The 12929-nt window shown below is 42.7% G+C and overlaps 1 protein-coding gene across 1 annotated transcript in view; it reads left to right on the top strand.

Annotated features, from left to right (window-relative positions):
* llgl1 (LLGL scribble cell polarity complex component 1) overlaps positions 1–12929 on the top strand; it is a 36141-nt gene that overhangs the window by 6395 nt on the left and 16817 nt on the right. The window contains exons 3-5 of the mRNA XM_044332090.1: positions 8993–9074; positions 9168–9328; positions 9430–9576. Coding sequence (XP_044188025.1) covers positions 8993–9074; positions 9168–9328; positions 9430–9576 — 390 coding nt within the window. The remainder of the gene's footprint in view (positions 1–8992; positions 9075–9167; positions 9329–9429; positions 9577–12929) is intronic.

Here is a 12929-nt window from a genome sequence, read left to right as displayed (position 1 = left end):
ATTTTTTCTTTCTTCCTTGTAAAATAGTGGATAATTTTCACCTCGCTAAGCCTCTTAAATCATCAGGGTGAAGCGGTTTGAGTTGGAAAAATAGTCTTTTGTTGAACTCCTGGCGAAGGGTCGCTAGTAAACATCACTTTGCGTTCATGCCAGAAAAGACCGGGAACAACTGCATTAGATCACTTTGGAGCTGTTGTCATACACAAGCCAAATTGGAGTGGAAACCATCTTAGAAACAACAACACAAACCAGGCAGAAAGAGTGGTTTTAGTTTGTGAATGGTTTGGTTTTTGTTGTGAAGAATCCATGGGTCTTTATATCAGGGCAGAGTGCACCTTAGTTTTTCCAGAAAATCATGTTCAGTTGAAAAGATAGCCTTCATTTTTTAACAAGTATGGTTTTTTTTTGTGTGTGTGTGTGCCTTCACATTCCCTGATAATCTCGCAGACTCACTGACTTGGGTTTGACCTAAGCCACACACACACACACCCACACACACACACACACACACACACACACACACACACACACTTAAAGTCTGTAGTGTCAGATGTGTGGTTCAACGCTCACACACAACATGACGCCTGTGTAGTGTACAGTGCGTGTTGAGCAGCAGAAGTAGATCAGAAGTCGGGACAAAAAAAAACGAAGAGAATGTCTGCTCGAGTAGAGATGTGGAGTTTATTGACTCTTGTTACAAAGGAGGAGTGGAGAACTGCAAAATTAGCGGTACTTGAGCGTGTTTTTGTTGTTCAAACTTCTGTTCTCTGCCCTGGCATGATTTCTCCTCCTCTTTTCAGCCTCGCGCTCGAATTTTTCACTTGTTCTTTTTTCTTTTCTGCTTCCCTCACTCTCTGTGTGTGTTTATAAAGGCAGAGTCATATTACGCCCTGAGAGTTTCTGCTTTGACCACAGACTGGGGCTCAGCAAAGGGAATGGGACAATGTGGTGGTGGGGTTTTTTTCGTGCGTGTGTGAATGTCGAGAGAGATAATGTGTGGGGGTGGTGGGGCGATCTTGAGGAGTCTGTCTCCTGTCGTGGAATGCATGTTGCGCTGCCCTGGGTTAACCCTCCCTCTGTGTGTGTGTGTGTGTGTGTGTGTGTGTGTGTGTGTGTGTGCGTGCAGATTGGGTGAGAGCTTTGTTGGTGAGTCTAGTCTTAATAAAGGGAGCTTTTGAATTGGTTTCCAAGACAACCAGCGCAATTGCCTGGGATGAGAAGTGCTTGCAGATCGGAGAGCTTTAAAAGTCTGTAGCTCGGCATATCTGACATCAGGATTTGTTGGTTAAAATGCGTTTGTTATGGGTAAAAAGTTCAGAAATCACTGCTAACACACACACACACACACACACACACACACACACACACACACACACTCATATCTGTGGGCTATAACTGTATGAAATTGCTCTGCTACAACTTTATCTGCACAATCCAATACGTGCAGAATCACACTGAAACTCTGTGACCATGAAGCTCCAGTATCGATGATCCGACAGCCAGAGGACGAGCTAATATTTACACACACACACACACACACACATGCAGCAGAGCTTTGATCTGTGTGTTTGTGGGTGTGTTCCAGCTGTCAGCTCTCCCTCTGTCTGTCTGACATCCTGTTGGTCACACACACACACACACACACTCCACACTGCACGGTCACCCCGTTTTATGTCGATTCATCAGATTTTGTCCCTCAACAAGTCGCGAACGCTGGAATGCGTTCGCCTGTAAAATCAGAAGCTTTGTTATCTTTTTTTTTTAATCGACATTTCTTCATGTTTTGCCGGTAGCTCACCGGGTTTTGCAGTCACTGTGATGTCATCGGGTCGCAGCTGGTCTGAAATTGCTGGGAAATGTGTACTTTCACACTGTGAGTCATGTGTGACAGCGCGGCCGAGTATCGAAATGAATGGTGAACGAATATCATTTTGAAAATTCATCTTTTCATCTTTCTTCGCATGGTGAGCTGAGAAACTGACCGTGACAGCTGCTTTAACTTAATGCGAAGGAATCTTGCCTCTTTTTTTTTTTTTTTTTCAACCACAAAGTCAACACATTTTCTGTTGTTTTGTGGTGAAAACAGTAAATTCTCCATGTGCTTGTTTGGGTGTGTTTTTTAGTACCACACAATTCCTTTCCAATTGTAATACAGCTACAGCATTTCCTGTCCTCTCCCCCAACAGTTTCCAGCTTTTGATTTGTCCCAAGTCAAATTAATTTGTTTTGATGCTTAGCGGCACAGACTGCGGTTTGTATGGAGGCTCGTCTGTGGAAAAAAAAAAAAAAAAAAACACGTTATGTAACCTGCTTTATTTCTTTCAGTTTAGCTCGACTCTGATTCACACTTTTAAATTCCTCTCATCCTTCACCTCTCCCTCCATCTTTCTCCTCTTGCCCACACACTGCCTACTCTGCTATCTCTGATAAATAAAGCACTTTCTCTCTCTCACTGCTCACTATCTTTGCTCCTCTATTCTTGTTTTCTCTCGTCACATCTCTCTTTGCTTTGTTTCTCTGCCTCCCTCTGATTTTATTTCTCTCCGTTTATCTCTCTGTCACTCAGTCCCCTGACTATAACTCGTCCCTCATTGATATTCCTGAAGAACGGCAGGACCTTTTTAAAATTCCCTCCTCTTTGCTGCTCTCTGTCTCTGTCATAACTCACCCTCTTCTTTCCACCGGGCCTCCTTCTCCTCCACCCTCACCCCCCACACCTACACACACTTACAGTTGAATGGACTCACACTCACACTCATGCTCGCCCAGTTTTTCGGAGGGGGGTCTGCGTCGGGATAAAAGGGTGTGTGGGCTCACCGAGTCGGACAGAGTGGATCGGTTGTTGAATGGGAGAGTTGAGGAACAAAAAGGCGAGGAGGTGGACGAGAGGAGTACAACAAAGAGAACGCTCATCCGAACTGACAGATCAAAGTTGTGTAAAAATAATCAGTCCCTGAAGAGCTGAATGAGCGAGGATGGATGTAGCAAGAGAAAGTCCATCTTTAGTGTTGGAGAAGAATAAAATGTAGAGTAAAGGTATCCACATACTCACTAGCTGTATCTTTTAAAGATGTAATGACATTAACTTCATTACATTGTTGTTTAAAACGTAGATGACAGTTTTAGTTTGTCATGCCAGTCAGCAAAATCATTATAATTCATCCTCTGGAGACTATGAAAGTTTGTTGCATTACAGTCAAACATTGTGTAGTATTTTGTAGTGTTTTGTCGCTGATTTGAAAGTCAAGTATACTTCCCGCTGTGCTGTCGGTGGAGAGCACGCACTAAACAAGTGGGACAGAAAGGGGAGTGTGGGAGGTGGGGAGGTACGAGATGAGGGAGAGGATGCAAATGAGACGGGATTGTTTCTCTAGTGGGTGGGTGGAGTTGTTTGGCATGTCTCGTTGTAGACTGCTTTTTGCCAGACGTCTGAAGAGTTTGTGATTATGTGTGTGTGTGTGTGTGTGTTGCTATGTGTGTAAGGAGGAAAGGGAGTCTGGGGAAAACGCTCGCAGATGATGACTCAGAAGTTTAGATCGAAACCTATTTAACTTGTTTTGTCTGAAGTCTGGCGTTAAAACTTTTCTTGGATTTTAAAAATGTTGTGGCACAGACTAATTCTCTTTCTGTGCGTGTGTGTGTGTCTGTGTGGTCATCTTATATGTTCATCCTTGGGTCAAGCAATTCATCCTTCCTGCCTGCCTATCCCTATCTTCTGTCGTGTGTGTGTGTGTGTGTGTGTATGTGTGTGTGTGTGTGTGTGCGTGTGTGTGCGTGTGTGTTAGCGAGTGTGCTGGCTGTTGTCTGTGTGTCCGCATGGAGGACAATGCCTTCTGTTTGTCTGTATTCAGACCGTGAAATCGCTTTATCCTTGCTAACGCTCTCTCTCTGCATCACCGGGCAATCGCACTGTGTGTGTGTGTGTGTGTGTGTGTGTGTGTGAGTGAGGAAGAGACAGTGATTCAGTGATTATGAGTTACTGTAGGCCTCCATTGTGTGCATTTCAGGGTTCTCTGGTGAGCAATGCAGCAAATCTTTGCCTGTTACACAGTCAGAGCGTGCAGGTTGATTGAATCGTTTCCTTGCACGGAGCATCACGGTTAAACCAGTGTGTCATTCAACAGGTTGCACAAAGATTCAAGTCTCCCATGTTGAATAAGATTCAGGGGGGAAAGAGGGTGGGCTAATCCGACATCTCTGTTTCTTGTTTTTGAACCTTTTATTTTATTTTTTAAGGACGTCTGCTGTCTCTGTTGGGTATTTCACCGCTTTTATGAGATGAACTGCTGAGTTTCTGTGGTTCATTTCATAGCTTTTTATTGATGCTTTTCAATTTTAATTTCCAAACTGGATTGAGGAGGCTGTTGAATTACTGCTTTGAGTCAGTGTTTCCAGCTCTTTACCGACTATTGACCTCACTGCCTTTTGGCCTTTTGTGTTCTGGCCTTGTGTGTGTGTATGTGTGTGTATGTGTGTGTGTGCGTGTCTGTGGAAGACGCCTCTGATGTTCCTTCCTGGCGAGGCATCCTGAGAATTTGCAGCAGCTCCTTTCATCTGTCATTGCTGTTTTTTTGTTTTTTTTTAATCCTGATCTCTTAAATTTAGCCACGTCTTTATGTGGCATGTTTGAAATGAAGGGGAGTGTTACTGCATTTTTCATGTGTCCATTTTTCATGCCACTGTCCAACCAGAATCTCCCCTCCACCAATGATTTGGTCCAAGACAAAATGAATCTAAAAGTCTTTCATTTCCCAGATATTTGCTTTGGATATTCATGGTCCCCAGAGGAGGAGTTCTAATGTTTCATTATGCCAATCTGACCTGTATTACAGTAAACCATCAATCAACACATAAAATAAATCTAATGGGGGGATTGCCATGTGTGACATATTCTGAGTATGTTCATGCTCCTCAGAGGATGAAACCTTTCCGTGTGGGTAACTGTAATCAACACTGCAGCCTCTATGGGTCACTAGTGATACTTCAGACTTTTAGCCTCTTGTCTACTCATATTAATTCCAGTCAATCCCTTTCTAATCAGTTTATGTCTGATTACACTGCTTTGTCCTTTTTTCATGTTGGAATTTACTTGCTGTGCATGATGACCTCTTCATTATGCTGACTGGGCATAACAGACTGACTGACACAGAGTACAGGTAATAGGATTAGGATAATAATAGGATTGTTTTTTTTGTTAGAAAAACCTGGATGCATGCCTACACAATGAGAGCAATAAAAGTACTTAGATAGGCAGCTAGAGGTGATGGCAACGTTTAGATAGTTTAGAAAAATATAAGCTACTTGCATTAAATTGATGTTTTAGTTTGTGTTAAGCTGCTAATGTGCACAAAGCTACTAGCCACTAGCTCACCATCGTCCCCTTTGTGTGAAAACAATGTTAATGCTCTGAAAATTGCTGTAAATCTCTTTATCTTTCTGTCAGTCACAAGGTGAAGTTCATGGTTAACCAGAGGTCAGTGTAGACTGGAAGCAGATTGATGAGGCTGAGACTGCATGTGTTTATTTGTGTGAATTGTAATTATTTATACTGTACATGCCAGCAAGGTTATATATCAGCGTTTAACAGCGAGGACGGGAGCGTGACACATTTTTACACGTTTATTATCTGCCCACTTTTATTGAGGAATTGTCGGCCAATGAACAGACCCCCTTGGGGGGGGAAGGGAGCTTAATATAGAGGAGACACACATGCACACAAACTTGTAATGAGGTTAAAGCAAAAGGGGACTCCATCTACTGTACAGCTGTCCCTTGTGAGGAGGTGCTGACATCATCACCGGGGAATCCCTCTACCAGCTGTCTTCTGACATCACCAGGACCAGGAAGCGTGTGTGTGTGTGTGTGTGTGTGTGTGTGTGTGTAGTGTGTGTGTGAACAATGTGCCACAGTTGAGCTGTTGGTGAGGTTTTGCAGTTGTCCTCATCACACCCTGGATTTGTTTGTCCTGCCTCTTAATAGCACTAAAGGTCTCTGCCCTGCTTTACAACTTTTCTGCTGCCTGTCTGGCATAATTATTTGGGGTTTGTGTGGAATGGCAAAGTTTGAAATTAGAGATGGTAGTGGCCTGGTTGCTGTCAGAGGTACTACAGACCAGCCAAGTGTCAAGGTTCTGACATAGTCTTAAATAGTCATTAGTGGTTTTATTTTTCTCCATGCACTGACAGCTTTCTTTGCACTCTTTTTTTTTTTTTTTTTTTTTTTTTTTTTGCACAGCCTGCTTAAATTTGGGGCAAACGCTATATAGATTTGTGATGAATGAGCTGCGGTCACGCACAAACCACTTGTCCATCTGTCTTCAGGCCTTTTGATATTTTTTTTTCACACAGCTGTGGATCTCTGATTTTTCCCTCACACTTACTTTCCTGTCACTTTTCTCACTTCTATCTTTTGAAACGCAGCAGAAAAAATGACTTTCCCTCATGTTGCACTGTCTCTTTCCAGCGTAGTTATTTCCTCTCAGTTTGTCAACCATACTTTTCACGTCTCATCTCCTTGTAACACAGCTGTTTGACACTTTTTTTTTTCTTGCTCTCACTTCAGTTTTTTTTCTTCCTCTGGTTACATTAAGGGAGTTGAAATCTGCAAAACTCATTTTTATTAAATTGTGTTTTCGCTTCATTCGTCACTCTCTCACTTCTGCTCCCTGTCTTGGTGTCTACCTCCCCCCCCTTTTATCTGGTTCATGACCCATCACAGACTTTTCGTCTCACACCTCCAGCTGTTTGAGGCATGTGTTATTGCGGGGAATAAAACCTGGGGACGGGAAGTGACAACACCGAGGAATGCTAGTATAACACTCGGATGGGCCTCCAGGGATTCAGCGTAGGGAGGGAGCAAGCAAGGAGGGAGGAATGAAGGGGTGAGAGGAGTGCAGGTATGTTTGTCAGAGCTTGAGAATCAGAGCTGGGTGGAGAGGAGGTAGAAGGAGGGTGGAGGGAATGAAGTCACTGATTTCCCTCACAAGGTTTAGAGCGAAGGGATAAAGGAAAAGAAAAGGAGAGTAAAGATGAAGATAAACTGATTTGGAGACAAGTCTTCCTGGAGAGGAAAAAGCCAGTTAATTAAAGATATAAATGGGAACGGAAAGAGGAGAATAATAATATATTATCTAGTTACACTGTTTTCCTTTTTAAGAGAAAAACTAGATAATAATGAAAAAGATAGTGGTAGAAATAGAGAAACCAACTCTACACAGTCGTATACAAACATGAGAACTCTCCAGATTTCCTCTTATTTTTCTGCATATTTAATCCACATTCCTACAGGCTTATGTAAGCAGTGTGCTTAAGTGTGTCAGTATTGCTCACAAGTGTGTGTGTGTGTGTGTGTGTGTGTGTGTGTGTGTTGCTCCTAGCGGGTGTGTGCTAATTCACAGTTTAGCCCAATTTAGCTGAGTTGTATACATGGCGTCGCAGTTCTTCAAGTGTAGCCTTTATTTTATCAGCTCAGCTTCATTTACTGGACTAACAAAGGCGAGGACTCTGTAAAGATTGCTGTTATTACTTACACGCACACTCACACACACACACACACACACACACACATATATACACACATAAGAGTGGTGGTTTTGAGCATCTGCGTCATCTGGTGTTGGTAATTGCTATGAGCTTTCTGATAGCACTCTAATTTCTTCCCTATTATTGCACCAAACCGGTGTGTTTCTTTTGGTTTACAGCTGAGAATTAACAGTTCTGAGTGTGTTAAGTGTCACGCTCTATCCTCCCTGTCACATTTAATCTATTTAAAAAAAAAAAAAAACATTTTGAGGATGGAAGGGATGCCTTAAGATATTTCTGTCTGCCTGCTGGCGTGTGTGTCAATGTGGTGTTGGGCTGATGATGCTGAGCTGTCACCAGTGTGTGTTAATGCTGTGTACATAATGTGTCAAAACTGTACAGATTGTGTTCTGGTGGCTCTAAACTGCCCAGAGAAGATGGACAGATACGATGTTTAATTTATTTTTGATTTCTGTAATCTGTTCCTTTGGAGAACACGACCTTCCACACAGCCAGAAACAAGGTCCGCCGTTTGGTTGGCACTTTTTCACCAAACTGTCCTACTGTACCGGTAATACGTATTTTTAAACCATGATTGCATGTCTACCCCTGGCAGTGTTAGTACCATGCTTGACATGTAGTGCTATACTGGGCTACAGTTATTAGAGTTCCAATGAGAGAGATTTAACAGGGAGAGAGAGAGAGAGAGATAAGGATATTAATGGTAAAAGTGGACTAATGCAGTGTGTCTCTGTTTGGATACAAACAGAGTATGACAACGGAGCTGGCAGATCTACCTTTCCTTTCCTTTCCTTTCATCTACTCTTCATGCCGTCACAGACTGATAAACTCTCAGGCCTTATTCAGTTTTAAGAATACAGAATTCATTAAATTATTTTTCTTTAATTGTTGTGTTCTCCACACATATTGATATGTCTTGTTTTTTACTTAAAATCTGAATTGAAGCTTTATATGTTATTTGTCTGGAAACCCAATCAATTGTTTTGAAAATGCACTATTACCCAAAATAACACTACATTATCAATTTTGAGTCAAGAATAATACAATATTACGTTCTGTGAGTGTTGCCCGGCTCTACAGCAAGTAACCTATCAGATGTCTTAGACAGTTTTTGCATATTCACAGCCTTGTTCCTTTATGTATTATACTTTATTTAAAAAGACACACATTCAAAAATGACAGTTCTTTGTACTACTAAGACGACCAGGATAAAAGTGGCTACACCTTCCAAATTTATGTCAAAAATACCTTGTATAATTTGGAAGTTCCAACTATGTTTGACTCTCACATTTGACTCAATCTCTTTGTACATGCTGCTCCAGCAGTGTAAACTGGGATATGGTGTTTCCACTGGCTATGAACTTTAGTGGATAACTCTGCCCAGGTACTTGTCACGCTGTGCTGCGGAAAGGTTTGCTGTGTTGTGTATTTCCTTGACGGCATCCTCACAGCTATGGGGCGCCTGGTGTGGAGTTCACAGGACTACACAAAGACACCACTGCTGTCACACAGATCCACTTCCTGCCTGGACAGGTGAGCTCCGTGCCAGTATTTTCTGAATGTAAAAAAAAAAAAAAAAAGATAATGGTGGCCAGACTGATGTGTGACTTGTTTGCTCCATGATAGGGTCGTCTGCTGTCACTGCTGGATGACAACACGATTCACCTTTGGGAGCTGGTGGCTGCGGCCCCCAGGGAAGTAGGAGGTGTTAAGAGAGAGGGTGTGATCTCTCTACAGGAAGTGGGCAGCTACAGCCTCCCAGGAAGACCTGGCATTGAGAGCTGCAGGTACAGAGCCTGTTTATACTGTTTTAGATATGCAGTTACCCAGGATTTTAACACGGTGATTCATGACTCTCGCTTCATCTTCTCTCTCCTCTTCTTCCCAGTGCCACTCGGGTGACAGTCCTCCTCTTGTTGAGGTCGTGCGACCTGCTCTGCATTGGAACAGAGGGAGGGGGCGTGTACTTCCTGGATCTGCCTTGCCTCTTGCTGAAGGACAACCAGACGCTGCTCCAAGATCAGGTCACGCAGAGGTGAGACTGTCATGTAAATGACTTCAGAGAATGCAAAGGTCAACAAACGGATAAAAATCAAGTGCAATGCGGGACTTTTGTCTCCCCCTTCTGGCAGCTTACGTAGACGGTTCTGCTGTAGCCTACTTGTCACTACTGTTGCAGCTGTAAAACGGTGGATAAATTGTTTTAAGTGTCACACAACCCTTGCAAAATGACTCCTTCCACTATCAGAATTTGATCCATTTGGTCCAATAACATTTGGAAAGTCTAGAAGAGCCACAGGATTAAATTATTTTATCCCCATTCAAGTTAGCAGAGAGCTAACTGGAAGTTAGCCAGCTCTCCTGGCAGAACTTTCTAGTGCACATGCTCTGCTCATAGAACATCGACAGTACGCATACATCCAGCCAGTGTGGGAATGTCAAACCTGACACCAGATTTAAAACTCCATATACTGTGAAATACAGAGAGATTTATCTGGCGGTGATAAGCTTAATCAGCATTGAGTGAAATTGTTTAGCAAGAGCTTGATTGTAACGGACGTTCATTTATATGTAAAAGTTCTGTACTGCAGGTTAAGTAAATATACAAATAAAAAGTAAAGCCAAGTAAGGATTGATAGATATTATATCGATATATATTTTTGTAGCCTGGTGTCATGTGACTCTTATCAAGCATTACATTAAGATTAATATTCTAGCTCTTCTTTATATTGCACCTATACATTCATATATATTCATATTATTCTATTATTCTCATTCACTGTCCTCATTCTCTCCTCTCCATCCGTGTCAGAGTTTGTCTTCTGTTTAGTTCAATTCGGTTCAGTTTTATTTGTATAGAACCATCTCATACAAAATGAGTTCAAAGTGCTTTACGTAAAAACCAAAAAAAGAATAAAACAGCAATAATGTGCAAATAAACAGACACATCCATGCATACATACACATAAAAACACATACAAACAAACATACTGTATAAATACTGTGTGTTCATTTAAGAAAATGCTTGACTGAATAGGAAGGTCTTTAATTTGGTTTTGAAAGAACTCAGTGTTGGAGCAAGTCTAAGTTCAGCAGGCAAACTGTTCTATTCTTTAAGTGTATAAATACTGAATGCCATCTCACCAGACTTTGAAAGCGCTCTAGGCACATGGAGATTTCCACCTTGTGACTGGAGAGATCTGCTGGGGTTATAAACTGACAGCATGTCTGAGATGTACTGTGGCGCCACACCAGCAAGTGCTTTGTGAAGCAAAAGTAGAATTTTAAATGTATTCTGAAAACAACAGGTAGCCAGTGAAGGTTTTGGAGAACTGGAGTTATGTGGTCTGATCTTTTGTCTTGTTATAATTCATGCGGCTGAATTCTGGATAAGTTGTAATCTATGGATTGTTTTGTTTGGAAGACCCATAAACTGAGAACTGCAACAATCCAGCCTGCTCATTTGTCATGAGTTTCTCTGAGTCAGACTGGGAAAGAAAACCTCTGATTCTGGAAATCACACTAAACACTTCCTTGACTCACAGCTCCAGCTGAGCAGGTCGGACACACACACACACACGCATGCAGAGACAAATATCCCTCCTGACCCTAGCAGCAGCAGCGGCAGCAGCAGCAGGCGGGTCAGGGTCATGTTGTTCACGGGGCCATGAGAACGTTCAGATCTCTTGTACGCTGTCGGGAGGGTAGAGGAAAGGGAGCAAGAAACATCATGTAAAACTGAAAAATAATACACTCTGCAAGATGTCAAGTTTACAGTATGTGATGCGAGCGAGGAGCAATGAATCAGATGCAGATATTTGAGTCTTTGGTTGGATTGGTGCACTCAAGGCCAAGATTGGCACATAATTGAGATGTTGAGGCATCCGTCTTGGGATACTGTTGCATTAAATATTGGATTAGAATGTGAACAGATGTTTTTTTGGACTAGAAGTTGTGGGAAAATGGGGGGTGGACAAAAAAAACAATACAGTAGAATAAAGTATAAATCCGTTAAGTGGGCTTTTAAATTGTATGGTGTTTCTGTTATTTTGTCCAGCCCCTCAACATTCATGCAGTATGGCGTCCAGCAGTGTACAGCCATGTGTGAGTGTTCAGCAGTGAACAAGAATAAAACACTGTGGGACAGTGGTGTCGCACACAGCATAAACGCAGATCCTCAGGATAAACTGGCAACGTGAAGTATTGTTTTGTTTTTGTTTTTTATGCATATATGAGAAAGTAGTCTTTATTTCGAACGCGGCAACTTTTCTTGCTGCATTCCTTGTCGATGCACTGGCAGTGTATCACAGAGCTTCTGTTGGGTGTCTTTTTATGCTCTATGACTGACTGTCTTACTGGTTGACCAAACCCCTCATTAACCAGGCTTGTTTAGGGAAGTGGGCAGAACTGAGGCCTAACGAGGGCCCTGATAAGGCTTTGTGTGTGTGTGTGTGTGTGTGTGTGTGTGTGTGTGTGTGTGTTTGTGTGTGTGGTGTGAGTAAAGGAAGGGAGGTTTTAGACAGTGAGGCTTTGTACCGGCTGCCAAAATGCGGTGTTCCGGTCGGGGAAGTGTTTCAGCTGAATCTCCAATGTGCGCACACACACACACACACGCACACACACAGAGGCTCATCACCGGGACTCTGTAGCAGGATGCTGGATTCCCTAAAAATACTTGTGAACAGAGAGACAGAGACAATGGAATGCTTTGTTGGGAATGTTTCTGCCTCTGTGCTTCCGGAGAGGATCTTCCTCAGTGAACCCTACCAAAGCAGTCCGAAGTGACTGTGTGTGTGTGTGTGTGTGTGTGTGTGTGTGTGTGTGTGTGTGTGTGTGTGTGTGTGTGTGTGTGTGTGTGTGTGTGTGTGTGTGTGTGTGTGTGTGTGTGTGTGTGTGTGTGTGTGTGTGTGTGTGTGTGTGTGGGTGGGGGTGGGTGGGGGGACACTGGCTGACTCTCTTTTGCGATGGTTCTGCCTCATCCGACGCAAAGAGCCCAGAAAGCTGCAGTGCTTTCTTGTTTGTTTGTTTGTTTGTTAGATTTAATTTCTGCTGTCCTCTTCCACTGCTTTCCAACCACTATTGTTTCCTCCTCTCTGTTCTCTGTCCCTCTGTCCTTCGCTGAGGGAATCCTCTGACATCTCGAGGGTGTGTCCTGCTCTACATTCCTCTGCTGCCTCAGAGGAATGTCTAGTTCACAAGCTCAGCTCCAGCTCGATGTCGATTTCACTGTTGTTGTTGTTGGACGAGCAGTCTGCGCTGCAGTATTAAAGTTTATACAGATAGTTTTGCTCTCTTTGGCGATTCTGTTATACATTTATTTTAACACTGAATTTTCCAAAGATCTTTCCTCCATGCCTTGTGTCATCCTGCTTTATCCGAATTGTACCT

This window comes from Thunnus albacares, chromosome 17 (assembly GCF_914725855.1).
Source record: "Thunnus albacares chromosome 17, fThuAlb1.1, whole genome shotgun sequence".
Classification (NCBI taxonomy): Eukaryota; Metazoa; Chordata; class Actinopteri; order Scombriformes; family Scombridae; genus Thunnus; species Thunnus albacares.
The sequence above is the reverse complement of the archived record's forward strand: the minus strand, read 5'-3'. Positions and strand labels throughout refer to the sequence as shown.